This window comes from Symphalangus syndactylus, chromosome 24, assembly GCF_028878055.3.
Source record: "Symphalangus syndactylus isolate Jambi chromosome 24, NHGRI_mSymSyn1-v2.1_pri, whole genome shotgun sequence".
NCBI lineage: Eukaryota > Metazoa > Chordata > Mammalia > Primates > Hylobatidae > Symphalangus > Symphalangus syndactylus.
The window spans coordinates 45191355-45217407 of record NC_072446.2 but is presented as its reverse complement, the minus strand read 5'-3'; the positions used below and the strand labels follow the sequence as shown (position 1 = coordinate 45217407).

The following is a 26053-nucleotide window of genomic DNA, read 5'->3' as shown; positions in this document are numbered from 1 at the left end:
CTACTTTTTAAAAGAAATAACTAAAAAAGGAATGAGAAGATCCGGAAAGACCTGTGTATGGATTTTTTAAAAGTAAGTCTCTGAAACATCATAAATAACCACCACTCTGTCTTTCACGAAAAGCTTCTTCAAGAAACGTGATCAAACGAGAGGCCAAAGCCTTTCTTGTCACACTCTAGTTGGCAATTTAAAAGAAAGGCATATTGGCTGGGTGCAGTGGCTCACAGGTATAACCCAGCACTTTGGGAGGCCGAGGCAGGTGGATCACTTGAGGTCTGGAGCTGGCCAATATGGCAAACCCCGTGTCTCTACTAAAAATACAAAAATTAGCCAAGTGCGGTGGCACGTGCCTGTAGTCTCAGCTACTCAGGAGGCTTAGACAAGAGAATCACTTGAACCCAGGAGGCAGAAGTTAAAGTGAGCCGAGACTGCGCCACTGCACTCCAGCCTGGCTGACAGAGTGAGACCGTATCTCAAAAAGCAAAAACAAAAGAAAGGCATATTGACCATCTTTGGTTTTGGTGTGTATAAATAAAATAAAGGCAGCCACACCAATCTGTGACGTGAGGTGGCCAGCAGCTACAGGACAGGGCACAGCTGAAATACAGAGGCAAGGCTGTTTGTCTTAATAGTTCACTATACAGTTTGTTTTAGGTAGCTTTCTGTACCTTTTATTTTATAATTAAAATTTAGAAGATAAAAACCATTATATATATATATAGAGAGAGAGAGAGAGAGAGGGAGGTCCACTGAAGACTAGGATGCTACTATCAAAACAGAAACAGGTGCTTATAAACTACAACGTGCTAAGATGAGAATAAAGGATGAAAGAGGAAAGGCTTGAGAGAATCTATAAGACGCTTTCACAACAAAAGTTAAAGTGACTTCAATGTGAGGGCAAGAAAATATTTCAAGGCTCAGAGAGGCTAAAATAATCAAAGTTCTGAACTGAACAATGAGAACACTTGGACACAGGAAGGAGAACATCACACACCGGGGCCTGTCATGGGGTGGGGGGACGGGGGAGGGATAGCATTAGGAGACATACCTAATGTAAATGACGAGTTAATGGGTGCAGCACACCAACATGGCGCATGTATACATATGTAACAAACCTGCACGTTGTGCACAGGTACCCTAGAACTTAAATAAAAAAATAATAATCATCAAAGTTCCACAAGGGCAGAAATGAACACAAGAGTCAAAGGCCTGAATGCAAATGGAAAACACAGGGACAAATGGACCAGCAAAGCTAACCAGTGGGAAAAACAAAGTCAGCGAGCAATAAGGACAAAATGCAACCAAGAATTTCACGAAGGCTTATAACTATTATGACGGTATCGGTTTGGTGTTTTGTTTTTTGTTTTGAGATGGAGTTTCGCTCTTGTTGCCCAGGCTGGAGTGCAGTGGTGCGATCTCGGCTCACTGCAACCTCTGCCTCCCGGGTTCAAGCGATTTTCCCACCTCAGCCTCCCAAGTAGCTGGGATTACAGGTATGTGCCACCATGTCCAGCTACTTTTTGTATTTTCCGTAGAGACAGGGCTTCTCCATGTTGGTCAGGCTGGTCTTGAACTCCTGACCTCGTGATCTGCCCACCTCGGCCTCCCAAAGTGCTGGGATTAGAGGCGTGAGCTGCTGCGCCTGGCCTGTTTGGTGTTTTTGTTTTGTTGTTGTTTTTTGTTTTTGTTTTTGTTTTTGAGACAGAGTCTCGATCTGTTGCCCAGGCTGTAGTACAGTGGTGTGATCTCAGCTCACTGCAACCTCCGCCTCCCAGATTCAAGAGATTCTCCTGTCTCAGCCTCCCGAGTAGCTGGGATTATAGGCACCCACCATTGCGTCCAGCTAATTTTTGTATTTTTAGTAGAGACAGGCTTTTGCCATGTTGACCATAGTTGGCCAGGCTGGTCTCCTGACCTTAGGTGATCTGCCCATCTCAGCCTCCCAAAGTGCTGGGATTACAGACGTGAGGTACCACACCCAGCCTGTTTTTTTTTTTTTAGGGTTAACTTAAAAAACTAATCTCCAGGCCGGGCGCGGTGGCTCACACTTGTAATCCCAGCACTTTGGGAGGCCGAGGCGGGCGGATTATGAGGTCAGGAGATCGAGACCACGGTGAAACCCCGTCTCTACTAAAAATACAAAAAATTAGCCGGGTGTGGTGGCGGGCGCCTGTAGTCTCAGCTACTCGGAGAGGCTGAGGCAGGAGAATGGCATGAACCCGGGAGGCGGAGCTTGCAGTGAGCCAAGATCGCGCCACTGCACTCCAGCCTGGGCAACAGAGCAAGACTCCGTCTCAAAAAAAAAAAAAAAAAAACTAATCTCCATGTTCTACCTAGGAAAAGGTTAAACAAGAGGCAGAAATAAAGCAGAAAAAGATCTAACATTCAAGTTTTAAAAATTCTAATATAAAGCAAAATAAAATAAGTCAGAGATCACAAAAAAAGATGTATACAGAAACATTATGAACTGTAAGAAATTTAATGGCAATTCGGTGCTGGTTTACAAATACAGTAATGTTAGAATTTTAAAACTAAGTTAGATGACTTCAATTTTAAGCTTTTTGATATGGGGATTTGTGTACTTTGGACTTCAACTGTGAACTAAAGCAATTTAAAAAGAAAAACTTAAAGTGACTTTAAAGGAAAAAGTAATCTCTAGCACTTCAAATCTGTGCTATTATCTGGACTTTGATTTCCTTTAATTCATATAGACTGTTAAACTAAATATGCAATACAATTCTGAAAAATGTTCGTAGTAACAGTATCTAAAGTCCAAGAACAGTTGAAAGAATAGTTCAACTGCCCCACAACCAAGGGAAGAAAGAACCCCTACCCGCCTTTCCATACCTCTGCTTCTTTTTCCCCAAACAAGAAAAATAAGAGTGCTTTCCAAGACAGGCTATGAGGTTGAGCAATTTGATTCTTTTCCATTTCATAATTTCCAGCCTGTCTACAATTGTACTTAAGTTCTTATGATAGTATGGTTCTAGTCTGAGAGGTTTACTGATCTATTCATTTTTACAACATGCATCTTGAATAACTGGCACAAGAATTACAACAATATATAAAAACTGGCACTGAAAAAAATGAAAAAACCAGAACCCAGAGTAATGGCACAGTCAGTGCAATAGAAAAAATATAAAGGATAGTTCAGACAAAAATACGGCATCAGAAATATAGGGGAATGTTCATCAAGGGTTTTTCTCTAAAATTCCTCAAGCTTACAATTAACCAAAAATTTACCTTGTATTAGTATCAGGGAAGAAACAGCTTTCAAATGTTACAAAGTTAAACTACCAAAAAAGTTCAGGCACAGTGGCTCACACCTGTAATCCTGGAACTTTGGGAGGCTGAGGCTGGCAGATCACTTAAGGTCAGGAGTTTGAGACCAGAGGAGCTTGGCCAACATGGTGAAACCCCATCTCTACTGAAAGTACAAAAATTAGCAGGGTGTGGTGGCGCACGCTTGTAATCCCAGCTACTTAAGAGACTGAGGTGGGAGGATTGCTTGAACCCAGGAGGCGGAGGCTGCAGTGAGCCCCAAGACTGTGCGCCACGCACTCCAGCCTAGGTGACAGAGCGAGACTCCATCTCAAACAAACAAAAAACAAAAGAAACACTGCAGCCCATTTCACCTCCACCCTCTACCTCAAGTTCCATGACAGTGTGACCCACAAGCCCTCTGTGTACATAATATATCACAAGGAACAAGTCAGCTTACCTCGTGTTCCGAAAAAAGTGCTTTCAACTGCCCCTTGGACCAATAATCCAAAGCATATGCCAAAAGTCGCATGGCGATCGTATTAATTCTCAAGAAATTTCCAACAAATACCACCTGGTTAATGTTCTGAGCACACCAAAAAAAGGCAATTAGTTGTCATCTTAATTTCTATTTTCTCATAAAAGCTACCCCAAATAGAGCACCATGTGCATAGCTTTTAGGAACAATTTGACTTCTGATCAAATTTAGTCCAGTTGGTCCAGGGCTACTTAAACTTGATCCCCAGACAACTCCGAACCCACTGCAAAGCATGCTAGATAATGTCACAGGAGAGGAAAACAGATTAGGAAAAATATTTGTATTAAATCTGACCAACAATAACTAGTTTTGAATACAATGTTTTATACAGATAAGTTAAAACAAACAAACAAAAAAAAACAGTATGACTCCAATCCAAGAGAAGGACAGTGACACAAACAGGCAAAGTATACAAGCAACAACAGGCAGGGAAAAATTCAAACCACTAGTCAAACAAAAGTAAAATTTTAGACCTATTAACCTCGCAAAAAAAAGCAACTGAAATTCCACCACCACCATCAGTAGTTGTAGTAAAATTAATCCACTCATTCACCACTAAAGATGATCTAAATTGGCACAGCCCTTGTGCAAAGCATGACGATAAACGTCAAAATTCATGAGCATGATCATTTCTGTAGACCAGAAATCTCACTCCTAAGCCCCATATCAAGAATAAAATTCAACCAAAGAATAACTTAATGCTTAAAAATGCTTACTGCCGAGTTATGAGCAAGCAACCAAATGCCAAGCTCTGTGTTATTTGATATAAAAGAACTTGATCAAATAAATATACAACCACAAAAATGTATATTTAAGTACAAAATACAAATTGTGGTATGCACACCAACTAAAATTTCTGAAAATACATAAGCACAGGAAGGGGAACATACAATACAGAAAAAAGAAGTTATGATATTCAAACAAATGTTTAATTACTTGATGCTGATACAGTATTTTTTTAATTTAAAATGAGACAAATCCTTTGTGCCTTTTGAGGTTTCCTTTTAAGCTACATGCCTATATTATCTAAAGAATAACTTCTTAAAAATAAAAATAAAAGAATAATTTAACAACTGTACACACAGGGACAAGCCATAAGCTGTACCAACTGGATCCTAGATCCTCTTTCCCCACGGGCAGTCCATTCTTGGTTCTTTCATAGCCCTGTACAATGCTGCTTGACCTGAATGCTACAAGGCAGCACTGTAAAGAAGCTGAAAGCACAAAGACGCAGCTCTGCTGAGGTGGGGGAGCCAAGGAGGGCACTCCTCGGCCTGCTCAGTCTTCTCCCAGCTTCAGTGACCTCCTCCGGATTCCTCCCTAGGGCCTCTAGAGCTCAGCAGTGAGTGTGGAGTCTACATGCAGCATCATTATCCATCATCACTCCCAACAGTCCCCAATATCTGGAACATTGGCTACCTTCCACTCTTCCTCTACTTTCTCCTCAAAAGATGTCATTTTATCTCTAGACAAGTAGCAATGTTTATCTTCAGTAAAAAACAAAAAAACAAAAAAAAAAGAAGATTAATCTGTATTTGAAGAGTTTTAAGTTCGTGCTAAAACAAACCCCACCCCAAATGACTACATTTAGGCACTGTTCTGAGAAAACAGACATGTGATGGGGCCCACTTAAGTTCAGTATTTTCCTTAGAGCAATTAAAGAAATCCATGTCCCCTTACTTCATTAAGGGCACACATTCTTGCTATTGAGCCAATGTTGTTGGTGATGGTGATCAAAGTCGCTCTGGCAAGGTCCTCTTTACTCACAGCCTCTCGCTTCTCCTTGCTCATCATGTTTCCAAAGCTGTGATGGGGGAAAAAAAAATCCCATTGCTAAACCAACGGCAACAAAGCCCAACAGAACTTGAATGTTACTTTATTGAAATAAAATTAGCTTTTAGGGCAACATTGTTGAAATCTTCAAACCTTTTATTTTGCAATGGAACATCTGCTCAAAGAGAAATGCAAACTTCAAACAGAGCCCTCAAACATTCTAAATGAGCAGACAGCTTTCCCTGTGGTTTCTACTGAAATCTAGCTTTGATACCAGATATTCACACATTCAGTTAGAATCTCATCAGCTGTACTGGAAGGCACCATTGCTGCTGCAACCAGACAGTTCCAGGACAATACCTCTAACAGCAATTCGTCTCAACTGCACAGCTGTTCCACTCAGATGGTCACATGCACATCTGGTAAACTGCTCTATCAGAACACAGTAAAGCACAGACAGCTGAGTCCCAGAGTGAGCTGCTTAAGAATTTCAGGTTTTCCTAGAAGATAAAGTACTTCAAAGCACATGCCCAGCAGAACTGCTACAATAATTTTTCAATCAGAAAAGGAAGTGATGACCAACGAACCAATGTTACAAACAGAAAATCAACAGCATTTACCAAGTGCCTAAACTTCATAAACAAGCATGTATATATGTGATTTTTCTATTAGTAAAAGCCATGTGCCCCAATATACGAAAAACAATTGTACTTCTAAACAATCTCAAAATGGAGACAATGGTTTCATTTATAATAGCATCAGAGAATAAAACACTTACGGATGTATCTAACAAAAGTATAACACCTGTACAATAAAATCTACAAAACACTGTTTAAAGAAAGCAAAGATCTAAATAAATGGAAAGACATTCCATCTATTTGGATCAGAAGACTTTGTATTAGGATGGCAATACTCTCCAAATTAGCCAAAAGATTCAATGTAATCTCTATTAAAATCCCAGTTGTCTTATTTACAGACCTTGCCAAGTTAACCATAAAATTCATATTCTCAAGGTACCCAGAATAGCCAAAATAATCTCGAAAAAAGAACAAGTTGGATGACCCGCACTTTCTTACTTCAGAACTTAATACAAAGCTACACTATCAAGGCAGTACGGTACTGGCATAAAAACAGACATATATATCAGTGGAACAGAACTTAAGAGTCCAGGAATAAACCCAGACATCTATGGTAAACTGATTTTTGACAAAGGGGCCAAGAGAATTTAACAGGGAAAGAATCATCTTTTCAACAAATGGTACTAGGACAACTGGATATCCACATGCAAAAGAAATGAACTTGGAGCTCTACCTCACACCATACACAAAAACTTACTCAAAATGGATCAAATATAAGAGCTAAATATAAGAGCTAAAACTGCCGGGCGCAGTGGCTCACGCCTGTAATCCCAACACTTTGGGAGGCCAAGGCGGCGGATCACGAGGTCAAGAGATCAAGACCATCCTGGACAATATGGTGAAAACCCTGTCTCTACTAAAAATACAAAAATTAGCTGGGCGTGGTGGCACGTACTGTAGTCCCAGCTACTCGGGAGGCTGAAGCAGGAGAATCGCTTGAACCCAGGAGGTGGAGGTTGTAGTGAGCCGAGATCGCGCCACCGCACTCCAGCCTGGTGACAGAGCAAGACTCCATCCCAAAAAAAAAAAAAAAAAAAAAAAAAATGAGCTAAAATTATAAAACTCTTAAAAGAAAATAAACAATTCTTCATGATCTTAAATTGGGCAATTTTTCATGATCTTAGATTTCTTACATATAACACCAAAAGCACAAGTGACAGAAGATAGATAAGATTAACTTCATCAAAATTTAAAATTTCCATGCTGCAAAGGACACCATCAAAGAAGTGAAAAGACAACTAACAAAATGGGACAAAACATTTGCAAATTATGTATCTAATAAGGGACTTGTATCCAGAACTCAATAATAAAAAGACAATCCAACTAAAAACTTAGCAATAGACTTGAGCAGATATTTATCCAAAGACTACAAATAGATGGCCAGTAAACACATGAAAAGATGTTCGGGCTGGGCACGGTGGCTCACACCTGTAATTCCAGCACTTTGGGAGGCCAAGGTAGGTGGATCACTTGAGGTCAGGAGTTTGAGACCAGCCTGACCAGCCTGGCCAACATGGCCAAACCCCATCTCTACTAAAAATACAGAAATTAGCAAGGCATGTTGGCATAATTTACAGGTGTGCCTGTAATCCCAGCTACTTACGAGGTGAAGCAGGAGAATCACTTAAACCCAGGGGGTAGAGGTTTCAGTGAGATAAGATGGTGTCACTGCACTCCAGCCTGGGCAACAGAGAGAGACCCTGCCACACACACAAAAAAGATGTTCAGCCAGCAGTGATGGCGCACGACTGTAATCCCAACATGTTGGGAAGCCAAGGTGGGAGGATCACTTGAGGCCAGGACAGCCTAGGCAACATAGCAAGACCCTATCTCTACAAAAAATAAATTAGGCAAGGCAGTGCACAGCTGTAGTCCTAGTGACTCAGGAGACTGAGGCAGGAGAAACACCTGAGCCCAGGAGATCAAAGCTGCAGTGAGCTATGATGGCAACACTGCACTCTCATGTGGGCAACAGGGCGAGACCCTGCCTCTTAAAAAATAAAAACACTACAGGGTATCACTTCACTCCTATTAAGACAACTAAAACCAAGAAGACAGACAATAACAAGTGTTGACAAGAAATATAAATGCTCATAAACTGCTAAGATTGTAAAACGGGACTGCCACTTTGGAAAACAGAGTAGCAGTTCCTCAAAAGATTAAACATTAAGTTACCGTATGACTCAGCAATTCTACTCAGGTATACACCCAACAGAATTAGAAATATATGTGTAGGCCAGGCGCAGTGGCTCATGCCTGTAATCCTAGCCCTTTGGGAGGCCAAGGCGGGCGGATCAAGAGGTCAGCAGATCAAGACCATCCTGGCTAACGCAGTGAAACCCCATCTCTGCTAAAAATACAAAAAAATTAGCCGGGCATGGTGGCAGGCACCTGTAGTCCCAGCTACTTGGGAAGCTGAAGCAGGAGAATGGCGTGAACCCGGGAGGCAGAGCTTGCAGTGAGCCGAGATCACACCACTGCACTCCAGCCTGGGCAACAGAGCGAGACTCCATCTCAAAAAAAAAAAAAAAAAAAATACATATATATGTGTATATATATGTATGTGTATATATGTTCATACATACAAAGACTTACACATAAATGTTCAACATTATAACCAAAAAATGGAAACAACCCAAATGTTCGTCAACCAATAAATGGATAAAATGTATTATCCACGTAATGAAATATTATGTGGCAGTCGGGCACAGTGGCCCACGCCTGTAATCCTAGCACTTTGGGAGGCCGAGGCGGGCAGATCTCTTGAGTTTGAGACCTGCATGGCCAACATGGAGAAATCCTTTCTCTACTAAAAAATACAAAATTAGCCAGGCTTGGTGGCGCATGCCTGTAATCCCAGCTACGCAGGAGGCTGAGGCAGGAGAATTGCTTGAACCTGGGAGGTGGGGGTTGCAGTGAGCCGAGATCACGCCACTGCACTCCAGCCTGGGCAAAAAGAGCGAAACTCCGTCTCAGAAAAAAAAAATATTATTTGGCAATAAAAAGGAATAAAGTACTGATTCGCACTGTAATGTGAATGTTTGAAAACATTATGCTAAATGAAGAAGTAATCACAAAAGATTATATACTGTATGATACCACTTATATGAAATGTTCAGAAGAGGCAAACCTACAGAGACAGAAAATAAATTACTGCTTGGCAGGGGCTGTGGGGGGAATGGAGAGTGGTAGCTAATGAATACAAGGTTTCTTTCTAGGATGATAAAAATGTCCTAAAATTGGGATTACAGTGATGGTTGCACAATCCTGTAAATACACTAGAAACCACTAAATTGCACACTTTAAACAGGCGACTTTATAGTACGTAAATTATATCTCAATAGAGCTTTTTTAAAAAATATGCCCAATATTATTATTTTATGTCTGTTCTTTTTTTTTTTTTTAAGACCCAGTCTCACTCCATCACCCGACACCCAGGCTGGAGTGAAGTGGCATGATCTCAGCTCACCCCAACCTCCACCTCCAGGGTTCAAGTGATTCTCCTGCCTCAGCCTCCCAAGTAGCTGGGTCTACAGGCACGCATCACCATGCCTAGCTAATTTTTGTATTTTTAGTAGAGACAGGGTCACACTATGTTGGCCAGGCTGGTCTCGAACTCCTGACCTCGTGATCTGCCCGTCTCGGCCTCTCAAAGTTTTGAGATTATAGGCATGAGCCACCGCGCCCGGCCTGCCTGTATTTCTTACAACACACATGCCCCCTTACCTTGAAGCCACAGCCCAGCCTGGCAGTCCAAACCTCTCATAGTCCCCTCCATAAATATCTCGTACTAGTTTATCCACTTTGGTGCTATCTCCACGAGATGCCATTTCAAGAGCTTCTTCAAAAGTGGTACAGCCAGTAAGAAGACAGCAGAGACCAAAAAAAGTTCCTCCTCCAAGACTATGATTAAAAACAATTAACACAGTATTATAACACTTTTAAAAATAAGAATAGGAAGTTAACATTTATGAACCCCAAAACCATATTCACATATCCAACCCAATCATGCAAATGCCATTGGTAGGAAACAAGTCTGTGAAAAGATAAGGTGCCTAATATACACCTTTAAGGCACATATGCATGTGAGCCCACATGCAAAGTGCAAAACACAGGGCCCATGTCCCCAGTGCAGTCTGGCTGTCTGCCAAGTATGAAGAGCCTCAGGTGCAAATTAGCTCGACACGCCTGGGGCCATGCTAACACCTCCTCCCTTTCCCTCTCCAAGTACATTCCCTGAGTCATTCTCATCCAAGCACCTTGTCACCCTGGCTTATCAGTGCACCCCCAATCATACTCCTCCTGCAACGTGTTTTGTCACAAAAAAATTACTCCACTATTTAAATCACAACTGTTTTTTAAAAAAATTGTTTATCCCAATCCCTAGATCCCTGTTTTTCCTGAAGTGACCTCTGACCCTTAAGCCAAAACATTCTCTTCTTCCATCTAACCCTCTCTTTTTTTTTTTGAGATAGAGTTTAGCTCTTCTTGCCCAGGCAATGGCACAATCTCGGCTCACCACAATCTCTGCCTCCTGGTTCAAGTGATTTTTCTGCCTCAGCCTCCCAAGTATATGGGATTACAGGTATGTACCCCCATGCCCGGCTAATTTTGTATTTTTAGTAGAGACAGGGTTTCTCCATGTTGGCCAGGCTGGTCTCGAACTCCCGACCTCAGGTGATCCGCCTGCCTCGGCCTCCCAAAGTGCTGGGATTACAGGCATGAGCTGCCGTGCCTGGCCCTAATCCTCTCCTTTCTTTTTCTTTCTTTTTTTTTGAGACGGAGTCTCATTCTGTCACCCAGGCTGGAGTGCAGCGGCACGATCTCAGCTCACTGCAACCTCCACCTCCCGGGTTCAAGTGATTCCCCTGTCTCAGCCTCTCGAGTAGCTGGGATTCACAGGCGCCTGCCACTGCACCCGGCTAATTTTTGTATTTTTAGTAGAGATGGGGTTTCACCATGTTGGCCAGGCTGGTCTTGAACTCCTGACCTCGTGATCCACCCGCCCCGGCCTCCCAAAGTGCTGGGATTACAGGCATAAGCCACCAGGCCCGGCTAATCCTCTCTTTTCATACTACCTTCCCTCAATAATTTTTCTACTGATCAGTACATATCAACTTCTAAATCACATTTGTAGAATAAATCATTATTCTACACACACACGTGTGTAGGAGCATGAAATTTACACAGGTTTCAAAGCCAGGTCCTTTCCCATGCCTTCTCCTTACAGATGCTGCCTAATAACTTTAGCTGCTTTGTGTATGCACACCATAAACTATCTGAGGGCAAGGGCTACAATGAGTCTGCTGATGTGATCTTTTAAGAAACACCTAGGATAATAAATCCTCAACAGTAGAGATTAAAGAAAACTAGGTCATAAAATCAGAATTTTCAAAGAGAAACATTTGTTTGCATAATCCAGAAACACTTCCACCTAACAGGTTCTTGAAGGTGTAGTTGTATGTAATAACTGAAAACTCAGCCCGTTAAGATACTAAGAATAAACAATGAGTTTTATATACAACTTACCTAGTACCTGTGACCCGTTTGTAATTATCTTTGGAATATACTGCTAAGATGCTAACCCCTGAGCCAATGTTCACCAGAAGCAGAGGATACGGATTTTTCAAATCAAATGGTAACTTCTGACACTTTTCAGAATCAGCAGGGTTTTCAAAGTAATAGCACTGTGACCGTCCATTGAATCCAACTGAGTCAATGTATAAAATTCCTTTTATCAAGCAATCTAGTTCATCCAGTTTGCAAAGCTGAAGATCACCTATCTGTAATGAAATAAGAATGTACTCAGACTTTTTAGTAAGCCAACAGAAACAAAAATTCCATTCAATATCCCCACTACGTGAAACAAACCATTAAAGTGCACTCACAGATGTGTATTATTTGTGCATGCCTTACAGAACAGATTTAGGAGCAAACCTAGGGACAGAGTGCTGAGACAGACTCCTGCTACTACAGACCCAAATACACTCTACATAGAAATTACTGCAACAGCTGAATAAGTGTGACCAAAAAAAAAAAAACCCCGCACTGATCAACCTTCAAGCAGAAATTCAGATCTCTGCTTACAGGCACAATGGGGCTGATGCGCAGCTCAGGCCACAGCACTATCAGAAACCACCTCGTGACACAGGGCGGGAGCCACAAGGACGGTGACAGAGGACCATCTCAAGGCTTTGGAGCAGTATCAAAAGAGGCCACACATTATTTAACAAACTGAAGCCAAAAGGCTGAAAGTATCCAGTTAGAAGGTAAGATTTTTTTCACTATCTAAACTAGCTACAGCCTCTTGGGAGGGAAGGGAATTTTAGCAGTCAAAATTTGAACTGTTTCATAATCAATTAATTCCATTTAAATAATAAAGGAATGACTAAATTATTATTCATATTATGGAGCACTGTATAGCAACTAAAAATGAAGAGGATCGGCCGGGCATGGTGGCTCACGCCTGTAATCCCAGCACTTTGGGAGGCTGAAGCAGGCAGATCACAAGGTCAGGAGTTCAAGATCAGCCTGGCCAACATGGTGAAACACAGTCTCTACTAAAGATAAAAAAAAAATTAGCCAGGTATGGTGGCACACGCCTGTAAACCCAGCTACTCCAGAGGCTGAGGCAGAAGAATCTCTTCAACCTGGGAGGCAGAGGTTGCAGTGAGCTGAGATCGCACCACTGCACTCCAACCTGGGTGACAGGGCGAGACTCCGTCTCAAAACAAAAAAAAAAAAAAGAAGAGGATCTGTATGTTCTGAAGTGGGAAGAACTCCAAGGCATGTTAGTCAAAAAGTTGAGGCCAGGCACGGTGGCTCACACCTGTAATTCCAGCACTTTGGGAGGCCGAGGCAGGCAGATCATTTGAGGTCAGGTGTTCCAGACCAGCCCGGACAACATGGTGAAACCCATCTCTACTAAAAGACATGCAGAATAACAGGCAGAATCTGGGCCGGGCAAGGTGACTCATCCCTGTAATCCCAGCACTTTGGGAGGCTGAAGCAGGCAGATCACCTGAGATCAGGAGTTTGAGACCAGCCTGACCAACATGGAGAAACCCTGTCTCTACTAAAAACACAAAATTAGCCGGGCGTGGTGGCACATGCCTGTAATCCCAGCTACTAGGGAGGCTGAGGCAGGAGAATCACTTGAACCCGAGAGGTGGAGGTTGTGTTGAGCCAAGATCATACCATTGCACTCCAGCCTGGGAACAAGAACAAAACTCCATCTCAAAAAAACAAAACAAAACAAAAAGGCAGAATCTCTTTCGGGCTAATATTCTCATTTAGCAATAGAAAAACAGTCACTGAAGACATTTTCAATCTGTATTGCACCCTGAAGGTCAGGATCTTGGCCAATTCATTTGTCAGTTCTCCGGCCTACCCCCACCACCCACTCTGAAAGGACCTAGCCTCAAGGCCTTGCTCACAATGTTCTCCAGTGTTCACTCAACAAAAGCAAGATAGAGCGCCTGGCAGCATTCCCCAGGGGCCAGACATGGTGGCGAGACTCCAGTTAAGTGTGCAGCACAGAACACATCAGAAAGCATTCTGGGAGAGAAGGGCTCTGCGGTCACCCATCTCAGACCAGCCCTGAGCCTGAAAACACCACTTTTGACCAGAGTTCCTTATTTTTTCAGTTAGTGAACATGCCAGCAAACAACTGAGGGAGACAAGAGAAATTATGTGGTAGACAAGATTGAAAACAATTTTATGACATGAAATGATTTTTATTATATTTCAATCTCATTGTTCACGATCTAATGATGTTCCTTTTAGGTAGTTTCTTCCTCAACGTATAGCAGATGCCCTAATTTTTCATACTAAAGGAACAATAAAATGCTACCCTTTTAGTGGCTCTGATTGTCATCCATACATCTGAACTATACTACAACCACCTCTAGATGGCTAACTCCTGACTATCACTAGCGTACCTTTAATCTTCATTTGACTCAAGAAAATTCAAGTTCCATTAGAGATGGAAATTATTTCACCACTTGCTACTGGCATTATTTTTAACAATCAAATTACCATAAATTGTATATAAGCTAAAAAATGCATACTGTGAGAAAATCCTGCTCAAATTTGTACGCTCCACCTCCAGTGGCACAAAAGACAGTGTGGAGACTCGAGAAGTTTTTATCTCTGCCCATTTGAATAAAAGCAGGCATGTCATGAGTGGGAAAGCGTATAAAGTGCAGATTGCCTTTGCGTCCACACAGAGTCAGGTCCTTCAGCTCGAGGTGCACGTCCCGAATGCCTGTAGACCCATAAGCCACATTGGAGGTCAGGTACTTCCGAATGCTTTTAAGACTTTCCACTTCTTCCTCTTCTTCTTCAGCAGTGATGTCTTTGGGTTCAAAATAAACCAGCTTGACCAGAGTTCCACCGATATCCAGTCCAAACCATGGAAAAACTAAATGGGGAAGAAAAATAAGTCAGATCAGCTTTTTTCTGAAAATTAAATTTACACTTACCACAGTAGCAACTTATTTCAAACCCTAGGGTTTCCAAAGAACATAATTCTAAGCAAAAAGGTTTTGGGGCAAAGAAATGTGATTGTCTTGATTTAGATGCATAACTTAAAAAAAAAATACTATGGCAAAGATGAAAAAGAAAAATATCAAAGTATTGAGCCAACCCAACCATCCTGTCAGACAAGCCCAAACTGCACTATGAAGTATTTTAAAAATAACAAGATGACTACTCATAAGCCTCAACTGTGAAAAACAAAGATTTGGAATGAAAATCTATCTTTCCTACTGGCTTAAAAAAAAAAACATTGAGACTTCAGAGTTCTGGTTTAGCAGCAAACTAGCAACAGGAAATTTCCAAACCTATGTAACATATAACCTCCAATGGTCAATTTATCTTTCAAAATCTGATATTCTAAAAATAAAAGGTTTCAATAGACGTTAACACCGGTTCCCAAAATGTCCTTTAGGCCAAGCACAGTGGCTCACACCTGTAATTTCAACACTTTGGGAGGCCAAGGTGGGTGGATCACCTGAGGTCAGAAGTTTGAGACCAGCCTGACCAATATGGTAAAACCCCATCTCTACTAAAAATACAAAAATTAGCCAGGCCTAGTGACGTGCACCTGTAGTACCAGCTACTCAGGAATCTGAAACAGAACTGCTTCAATCTGGGAGGTGGAGACTGCAGTGAGCTGAGATCACACCACTGCACTCCAGCCTGGGTGACAAGAGTGAGGCTCTGTCTCAAAAAAAAAAAAAAAAAGAAGGAGGAGGCAGGGCCGGGCGCGGTGGCTCACACCTGTAATTTCAACACTTTGGGAGGCCGAGGCAGGCGGATCATCTGAGGTCAGGAATTCGAGACCAGTCTGGCCAACATGGTAAAACCTTGTCTCTACTAAAAATACAAAAATTAGCCAGGCATGCTGGTGGGCGCCTGTAATCCCAGCACTCCGGAGGATGAAGGATAATCGCTTGAACTCAGGAGGTGGAGGCTTTAGTGAGCCGAGATCATACCACTACACTCCAGCCTGGGCAACAGAGCAACGCTCCATCTCAAAAAAATAAATAAATAAAAATAAAAAAAGGCCAGGTGTGGAGGCTCACGCCTGTAATCCCAACACTTGGGGAGGCTAAGGCAGGTGAATCACAAGGTCAAGAGACCAAGATCATCCTGGCCAACACAGTGAAACCATCTCTACTAAAAATACAGAAATTAGCTGGCTGTGGTGGCGTGCGCTTGTAGTCCCAGCTACTCTGGAAGCTGAGGCAGAAGAATCTCTTGAACTCACGAGGCGGAGGTTGCAGTGAGCCGAGATCGCACCACTGCACTCTAGCCTGGAGACAGGGCGAGACTCCGTCTCAAAGAAAAAAAAGGCCTGAAGAGACTGGATCAAAATGGACTGCACAGACATACGGAAGGTCCCAATTCAATGAGGGCTCAAAGTAATGATTTTTCAAATTTACAATGGTGCAGTAAGCATTCAGTAGAAACTCTACTTCAAGTATTTATTGTTTTTTTATTTTTAGTACAGTATTCAATAAATTACAAGAGATATTCGACATTTTATTGTAAAATAATTATCTTTTATATTATTCATTATTAAATCATCTAGCTTTATGCTAGAAGATTTTGCCCAACTGTAGGCTAATATAAGTGTTCTAAGCACATTTAAGGTAGGTTTGGCTAAGCTATGATGTTCAATAGGCTGGGTATATTAAATGCATTTTGACTTACAATATTTTTTTTTCTCTTTTTTGAGGTAAGGTCTCACTGTCACCCAGGCTAGAATGCAACGCCACAATCTCAGCTCACTGCAACCTCTGCCTCCTGGGCTCAAGTAATCCTCCTACCTCAGCCTCCTGAGCAGCTGGGACTACAGGTGCATGCCACCACACCCAGCTAATTTTTGTATTTTTTGTAGAAACAGGGTTTCCCCATGTTGCCAGGCTGGTCTTGAACTCCTGGGCTCAAGCAATCCACCCACATCAGCCTCCCAAAAGTGCTGAGATTACAAGTGTGAACCACTGAGCCCCCGCCTGATTTACAGTATTTTGAACTTCTGATGGGTTTATGGAATGTAGCATAAATATCATAAGTCAAAGAGCATCTGTACATGCTTCCCCTCCCAATCTAAATCCTAGAAATTACTAAAGATGTGAGTTTAGGCCAGGCGCGGTGGCTCATACCTGTAATCCCAGCACTTTGGGAGGATGAGGAGGGCAGATCACCTGAGGTCAGGAGTTCAAGACCAGCCTGGCCAACATGGTGAAACCCCCATCTCTACTAAAAATACAAAATTAGCCAGGCCTGGTGGCGGGCACCTGTAATCATAGCTACTCAGGAGGCTGAGGCAGGAGAATTGCTTGAACCCAGGAGGTGGAGGCTTCAGTGAGCCAAGATTGTACTACTGCACTACAGCCTGGGTGACAGAGCAAAACTCCACCTCAAAAAAAAAACGAAAAAGGTGTGGGTTTATTGATATATTATTTTCTAAAATAATTCTGGGAAACAAGAGATAGCAGCAGCAGAACTAGGTTTACAGAGGCAATAACCATACATAAGCCTCAAAAGAGGAATGCTATTAAAACTGGGAGGGATCAGCTATGAAGGTGAGAGAGAGAATGTAGGGGTATTCTATCCAAGCTGTAGGTTTAGGGTGGCTACCATGGGGAAACAAAAGCAGGTCTGGTGCAGTCACAAGTGATGGTGGGGAAATGTGTTTGGCACAAGTGGACAGGCCACTCCCTCTACCAATAACCATGTTCTATCCCCAAAACTGACAGAAGCAAGGTCTTCACTGGAAACAGGCACTGGAGCCCCAGAATCAGGATGGCACTCAGGTGGCTATTACCCAGAAGAAATAAGGAGACATTTTACCCCATATTTTGCCACATATCTCATACCTCCCTTAAAATCAATCCTGACCAACTGGTAAACAGACACTGAATCCACTGGCAGAAGAACAGGAATTCTCAAACCAGAGATTATCACTTTTAGAAGCTAGAAAAACTACAAGGGAAATAAACACTACAAAAATGAGAAACTAAATATCTGAAGAAAGAGTTGCAGGAATAAACAGAATCAAAAATATTCTCAGAGGTAAAATCATATCTTATCCATAAAAAAAGCTACCATAGAGAAAAATCAAAAATTGGAAAACGATTGCCAAATGTGTGTGGTTGCAAAAATTAACACGATAAAATTATATACAACTAAATACACAACGTACAAAAGAATCTATGCAAAACTGTTTCTATTTATTTTTCACCTTTTATTTTTAGAGACAGCGTGTCACTCTGTTGCCCAGGCTGCAGTGCAATGGCTCAATCACAACTGACTGTAACCTTGAACTCCTGGGCTCAAGCAATCCTCCTGCCTCAGCATCCCAAGTAACTACAACTACAGGAACATAACCATGCCAGCTAATTTTTTACTTTTTTGTAGAGACAAGGTCTCTGTGTTGTCCAGGCTGGTCTCCAACTCCTGGCCTCAAGCAATCCTCCCACTTTGGCTTCCCAAAGTGCTGGGAATACAGGCCTGAGTCATCATGCCCAGCCAAAATTGGCAAAATTTAAATATAGTTTGTCCATGTTAATTTCCTAATTGTGGGAAAGAATGCTCTCAAAACCAAAAAAAAGGACAAACTACTACATACTTAATATTCATGAATCTCAAAAACAGGGTGAGTAAAAGAAACCTTGCACAAAAGGCTACATACTGTATTATTCCATTTATATGAAACTTTTGAAAATGCAAACTGGCCAGGCACAATGGCTCAAGCCTGTAATCCTAGCACTTTGGGAGGCCGAGGCGAGCAGATCACCTGAGGTCAGGAGTTCGAGACCAGCCTGGCCAATACGGTGAAATCATATTGTACTGAAATATGTACGTATGTACTAAACATATGTACTAAAAATACAAAAATTAGGCCGGGCGCAGTGGCTCACGCCTGTAATCCCAACACTTTTGGGAGGCTGAGGCGGCCGGATCACAAGGTCAGGAGTTCGAGATCAGCCTGATGAACATGGTGAAACCCTGTCTCTACTAAAAATAAAAAAAATTAGCCGGGCATGGTGGCACATGCCTCTAATCCCAGCTACTCAGGAAGCTGAGGCAGGAGAATCGCTTGAACCCGGGAGATGGAGGCTGCAGTGAGCCGAGATCACACCACTGCACTCCAGCCTGGGCAACAGAGCAAGACTCCATCTCAAAAAAAAAAAAAAAATTAGCTGGGTGTGGTGGAACACGCCTGTAATCCCAGCTACTTGGAAGGCTGAGGCAGGAGAATCACTTGAACCAGGAGGCAGAGGTTACAGTGAGCCGAGATCATGCCATTGCACTACAGCCTGGGCGACAAGAGCAAAACTCGGTCTCAGAAAAAAAAAAAAGGAAAATTTAAAAAAAAAAAGCCGGGCGTGGTGGCTCATGCCTGTAATCCCAGCACTTTGGGAGGCCAAGGCGGGCGGATCACCTGAGGTCAGGAGTTCAAGACCAGACTGGCCAACATGGCAAAACCTCGTTTCTACTAAAAATACAAAAATTAGCCCAGTGTGGCAGTGCATGCCTGTAATCTCAGCTACTCGGGAGGCTGAGGCAGGAGAATCACTTGAGCCCAGGAGGAGGAGGTTTCAATGAGCCGAGATTGCACCACTGTACTCCAGCCCGGGCAACAGAGGGAGACGTCGTCTCAAAAAGGCAAAAAAAAAAAAAGGCTAGCTAATCATTTTTCCATGTGAAAGCAAGCAAATCATGGGCTTGAGAGCTGGGGCTGGACTGCACAGGGGGAGGGAAAAACTCTGGTAACCCAACTCTTGTTTGGGGGTAAAAAGGTTGTGTGTGTGGCTATACACATCTGTCAAAACTCATGGAATTGTCTATTTTAAATGGATGCAGTTTATTGTATGTAAATTACAACATTAAAGACACTGTCATAAAAGAGAAAAAATGATTGCTAAAATAAAACTTGACAGATATATTTAACAGCAAAATGGGCACAGAAAAAACAAATGGAAAACAAAATTAACAGATTATCCCCAAATGCTTTTCAAATATGAAGGAAAGGTCAATATAGTCAATATAGAGAAAATGGAACCTGGCTGGGTACGGTGACTCACACCTGTAATCCTAACATTTTGGGAGGCCGAGATGGGAGGATCACTTGAAGCCAGGAGTCCAAGATCAGCCAGGACAACACAGCCAGACCCCATCTCTACTTTAAAAAAAAAAAAAAAAAAAAAAAACTAGGCCAGGTGCGGTGGCTCATGCCTGTAATCCTAGCACTTTAGGAGGCCAAGGTCGGGGGCATCACTTGGGGTCAGGAGTTCGAGACCAGCCAGGCCAACATGATGAAACCCCATCTCTACTAAAAATACAAAAATTGGCCAGAAATCGCTTGAACCCGGGAGGTGGAAGTTGCACTGAGCCGAGATTGCCCTACTGTACTACAGTCTGGGCCACAGAGTGAGATTTCATCTCAAAAATAAAAAATGAATAAAAAATAATAAAAATTAGCCAGGCGCACACCTGTAGTCACAGCTACTTGAGAGGTTGAAGTGAGAGGATAGCTTGAGCCCAGGAGGTCAAGGTTGTAGCAAGTTATGACCATGCCACTGCACTCCAGCCTGGGTAACAGAGTGAGACTCTGTCTCTAATTAAAAAAAAAAAAAAAGAGAGAGGGAGAGAATACAGAACCAGAAAGACCAACATCTTATGTGAGTTCCAGAAATTTCCTTGGGGAGGGGGAAGATACCAATCATCAGGTTACTCTAAGTGTTGAACAGTGTTTATCAGTCAGGAGAGAAGGGGAAGACAACTTAGACACATCCTATTGAAATTTCAAGATATCATAAGGAAAAAACTGAATTCCTATAAAGATACATAAATCACATAAAAAGTCAGTATCAGACTTTTCATCAGCAGCACAGATGCCAGAAGACAACGGAGCACTGGCTTCAAAGTTATAAGGAAAATGATTTTGAAAATTGTATCCAGCCAACCAAATAAGCTTTCAAGTGGGAGTACAACAACAATTTTCACATGTGTAAGGGATCAACTTTACTATTCAAAGACCTTCTAACATAATTGGTAGACAAATGCCATCATAATTGTAAAACATCCAAGAGCTTTAAGAAACCTTTTTTTATCCAAGAGCTTTAAGAAATAAACAAAAGTACTGACTTTTACAAAAATAAGCAATCTGAAACTAAAATACTTACATGATTTCGACATAGGAAGTCGAAGAGGGAAGAGAAGGGAGAAGGAAATGAAAAGCAGCAGTTCTGTCTTGTTGGAAAAGGGAAGAAAAGATAGATTCTGATTAATTCTACACAAGAATAGAGAAGTGATAGTTTAAATGTGTCAAAATTTAGAGGTAACTCCAGAGGAGAAAAAAAAAATGACTTTCACATTAGAAAAAAAATACAGCAATCACTTCAAAAAAACTGACAAGAAATGGGGAAAAGTACAATAAATACAAAACAGCCAGGTGTGGTGGCTCATGCCTGTAATTCCAACACTTTGAGAGGCCAAGGTGGGTGGATCACTTGAGGCCAGGGGTTGGGAGACCAGCCTGGACAACATAGCAAGACCACATCTCTAAAAAAAGATTTAGGTATGATCACATGCACCTGTAGTCCTCACTCCAGGGACTGAGGCAGGAGGATCGCTTGAGCCCAGGAGTTTGAGGCTAGTGAGCTGTGATACAGCCACTGTACTCCAGCCTGGCAGCAGAGCAAGATCCTGTCTCTTAAATAAATAAATAAATAAATAAATAAATAAATAAATAATAAAGCCTGTAATCCCAGCACTCTGGGAGGCCAAGGCAGGTGGATCACTTGAGGTCAGGAGTTCGGGACCAGCCTGGCCAACATCATGAAACCCCATCTCTACTAAAAATACAAAAATTAGCCAGGTGTGGTGGTGCACACCTGTAACCCCAGCTACTCAGTAGGCTGAGGCAGGAGAATCTCTTGAACCCAGGAGGCAGAGGTTGCAGTGAGCCAAGATCACGCCACTCCATTCCAGCCTAGGTGACAGAGCAAGACTTCATCTCAAAAAAAATTAAAAATAATTTAATACATAAATAAATAATGATGGGAATGAATGCACTTATCACTAATCACAAATAGGTCAAATTTCTCCTCTAGACTGAAGAGGAAATTCTGTGAGCTTAACCAGGAATTAGGAGAAAAAAGGAGAAATTCAAGTATATGTTGATGTAAAAAGACACCTCAAACAAGATTATACAAGTAATCTGAAGGAAAAATGGTAAATCGCCCACAATGGAGTCACATCATGAGGAGGAGTTGAATGCTTTGAAAGATGAAAATGGCATTTAGTCAAAAGTATTACACATTATAAAAATCTTAAGCACTCTTAAGCACCTCACTAGAGATGAATACTAGATAGAGCAGCTGATTTACATTTAAGAGCCATAGTACAGTAAAGGTCATACCTTGTTTCAAGACCAGTATTTCATTTGGCAAAGAGCTATGCTCACATTATAAGAGGTGCTCCTCCAGTCACTGCCCCTTCCTTTCCCTACAGGGGAAAGGAGATTCACCATTCTCATCCCTATATTCACTCATATAGTTACTGACGGAAACACTGGGTAGAATCACTGGCACCATCCACTTAACTCACTTGCTGAATTTATACACCTGAATTTAAATGACTAAAATAAATGCCTGGAGAATGCTACTCCACTGTATCAAGCAAATGTTAACAGCGAGCAGATACAATACTAGCAGACCAAACAACACAAACAAAAAAGCATTAAGAAGGGACAAAAAAAAAAACTCTCTCATGTGCATAAAAAGTACAACCGATGGGCCAGGCACACTGGCCCACGCCTGTAATCCCAGCATGTTGGGAGGCCGAGGCAGGCGGATCACGAAGTCAGGAGTTCGAGACCGGCCTGGCCAAGATGGTGAAACCCCGTCTCTACTAAAAATATAAAAAATTAGGCCGGGCGCGGTGGCTCACGCTTGTAATCCCAGCACTTTGGGAGGCCGAGGCGGGCGGATCACGAGGTCAGGAGATCGAGACCACGGTGAAACCCCGTCTCTACTAAAAATATAAAAAATTAGCCGGGCGTGGTGGCGGGCGCCTGTAGTCCCAGCTACTCGGAGAGGCTGAGGCAGGAGAATGGCGTGAACCCGGGAGGCGGAGCTTGCAGTGAGCCGAGATTGAGCCACTGCACTCCAGCCTGGGCGACAGAGCGAGACTCCGTCTCAAAAAAAAAAAAAAAAAAAAAAAAAAAAAATTAGCCGGGTGCAGTGGTGGGCACCTGTAATCTCAGCTACTCGGGAGGCTAAGGCAGGAGAATCACTTGAACCTGGGAGGCAGAGGGTGCAGTGAGCCGAGGTCGCACCACTGCACTCCAGCCTAGGCAACAGCAAGTCTGTTTCCTAAAACAAACAAACAAAAAAAAACACTCAAGACTAGCAAGACTGTTTCCCAAAACAAACAAAACATGCAAACAAACATTCCTTTAAAAACCCATAAAGCATTCACAAAAATTAACTGCACTAGCTTAAAGAACTTCAAATTCCAAAGAACAAGTCACATTCACTTACTGCAAAACTTCAAAATTAGAAATTAATCCAACAGACAAAGAAATAAATATATCTACTTTGAAATTTTTAAACTATTAACTCTGGGATTAAAAAGGAAATCAAAACAAAATTTATTTTTAAATGAATGACAATGAGAATACAATATATAGAAACCAATAGGATATACCCAAAGTAGTACTTAAACAGAAACATCTAGCCTTACATATTTATTAAATATACTCAACAAGAAAGCCTAAGGGCAAGGTAGCTCACGCCTATAATCCCAGCATTTTGGGAGGCCGAGGCGAGTGGATGACCTGAGGTCAGGAGTTCAAGACCAGTCTGGCCAACAGAGCAAAACCCCATCTCTACTAAAAATACAAAAATTAGTCAGGTGTGGTGGTGGGCACCTGTAATCCCAGATACTCGGGAGGCTGAGGCAGGAGAATTGCTTGAACCCGGGAGGCGGAGACTGCAGTTAGCCAAGATCATGCCACTGCACTCCAGCCTGGGTGACAGAAAGACTCCATCTCAAAATAAATAAATAATAAAATAAAAAATGGAATCTAGTTGTACAGTAAGATTAATAGGCCATGACCAAAAGGGATTCTTCTCAGTAACACAGCGATTGCTTTTACATTAGAAATTCCAATTAGAAAGACGAAGGAAAAAAAGTCATGATTATCTCAACAGATTCCAAAAAATAAAATCCAATATAACCAATTAAAACCAAGAGGATTTTTTTTTTGAGATGGAGTCTCGTTCTGTTGCCCAGATGGAGTGCAGTGACAGAACTCAGCTCACTGCAACCTCCGCCTCCCAGTTGTTCAAGCGATTCTCCTGCCTCAGCCTCCCGAGTAGCTGGGATTACAGGCTCGTACCACCAAGCCCAGATAGTTTTTATATTTTTAGTAGAGACAGTTTCACTATGTTGGCCAAGCTGGTCTTGAACTCGTAACCTCAACTAATCCGCCCACCTCGGCCTCCCAAAGTGCTGGGATTATAGGTGTGAGCCACTGCACCCAAGTTTTGTTTTCGTTTTTGTTTTTTTGAGAGACACAGTCTCACTCTGTCATCCAGGCTAGAGTACAGTGGTACAATCACTGGGCTCAGGCTCACTGCAGCCTCAACCTCCCTGGCTCAAGTGATCCTCCCACCTCAGCCTCCCAAGTAGCTAGACTACAGGTGCAGGCCACCACAACCAGCTAATTTTTTGTAGAGACGAGGTTTCACCATGTTGCCCGGGCTGGTCTCAAACTCCTGAGCTCAAGCGATCCACCTGCCTCAGCCTCCCAAAGCACTGAGATTACAGACGTGAGCTAACGCACCCAGCCTAGAGCTTTTATTATATCATCCCATTCTTCATCTCACTGATAAGAGAAGGCCCCCGCCTTCTAGTGAGTGAGTCCTGGCCATTAACTTTCAGATATTTCAGTCTATTCACAGCCCTTAACATATTTCCTGATATTAAGACCTCCAAGGTACTCAGTCTAGACAACCTATACTTAGGCCACATTTCAAAACATATGCAAAGCACAAGGTCCCATAATAGGTCTCAATGACTGAAATGCTTTAAGAGTGTGGAAAAACAAACATTTTCCTCTGCTCTCACACCACAACAACGATGAACACAGAAGACTTCTGTGAGCCCATACACAAAGCAAGCAACCAATTCTGCAGCAGACACCAGCTGGGTGCCCTCCAATGCAATTCCAACACTATCTACCTGGAGATAGCATCATATGCCACAGGTTGAGGGCTAAGTCCCTCAAGACTGCTCCTCCACCACACCTCTGCCAGACACCAGTCGCCAATCTGGGCCTCCAGAACTTCTGATCAACTGGCTTCAAGCTGGAGTTCGTGTGACCCCTCTTTGGTTTGGATTAATTTGCTAGACTGGCTCACAGAACCCAAGAAACACATTTACTGGTTTATTATAAAGATATTTCAAAAGATTCAGAGGAAGAGATGCATAGCACACAGTATAGGGGAGGGACACGGAACTTCTGTGCTCTCGGGCACTGCACCCTCCTGGAACCTCTTGTTTGGCCATCCAGAAGCTCTCCAAACCCTGTCCTCCTGGGTTTTTAATGGAGGCTTCGTTAGTAGGTATAATTGATTAAATCACTGGCCACTGGTGATCAACTTAACCTTCAAGCCCCCGCCCCTCCCCAGAGGCTGGGGATGAGTGAAAGTCCCAACCCTCTAATCCTGTCTCGTTCTTTCCATGACCAAGTCCCAGAGGCTTCCAGCCATCAGTTAACTCCTTAGCACACGAAAGGACATCACTGTGGAGTTTCTAAGGATTTTAGGAGTTGTATGCCAGGAAATGGGCAAAAGACCAATTATATATTTCACAACATCACACTTTCCAATGGGAAATACATAGTTCAGTAGGCTGAGCACGGTGGCTCACGCTTGTAATCCCAGCACTTCGGGAGGCCGAGGCAGGCAGATCACAAGGTCAGGAGATGGAGACTATCCTGGCTAACGTGGTGAAACCCCATCTCTACTAAAAATACAAAAAAAAAAAAAAAAAAAAATTAGCCAGGCGTGGTGGCGGGCACCTGTAGTCCCAGCTACTCAGGAGGCTGAGGCAGAATGGGCGTGAACCCAGGAGAAGGAGTTTGCAGTGAGCCAAGATCGCACCACTGCACTCCAGCCTGGGCAACAGAGCAAGACTCCGTCTCAAAAAAAAAAAAAAAAAAAGAAATACACAGTTTACTTTTAAAAGTGTGCTCAATTTCCCAATATTATCAACTACACTTTTACCAGACCACAGATGGTTAATAACATCGCAAATC

At 42.5% G+C, this 26053-nt stretch overlaps 1 protein-coding gene across 8 annotated transcripts in view; it reads right to left on the bottom strand.

Annotated features, from left to right (window-relative positions):
- The window catches only part of PANK2 (pantothenate kinase 2), a 34764-nt gene that overhangs the window by 1521 nt on the left and 7190 nt on the right, over positions 1-26053 (bottom strand). For 4 of the 8 annotated variants that reach the window (XM_063633502.1, XM_063633504.1, XM_055266286.2 and 1 more), the window contains exons 2-6: positions 14280-14632; positions 11740-11993; positions 9937-10113; positions 5480-5603; positions 3722-3847 (exon numbers count right to left, since the gene is read on the bottom strand). In XM_063633502.1, the coding sequence (XP_063489572.1) occupies positions 3722-3847; positions 5480-5603; positions 9937-10113; positions 11740-11993; positions 14280-14632 (1034 nt within the window). Of the gene's footprint in view, positions 1-1048; positions 1144-3721; positions 3848-5479; positions 5604-9936; positions 10114-11739; positions 11994-14279; positions 14633-20909; positions 20977-26053 lie in introns of those variants that run through there. The other 4 variants (XM_055266289.2, XM_063633500.1, XM_063633501.1 and 1 more) reach the window with 4 other exon arrangements.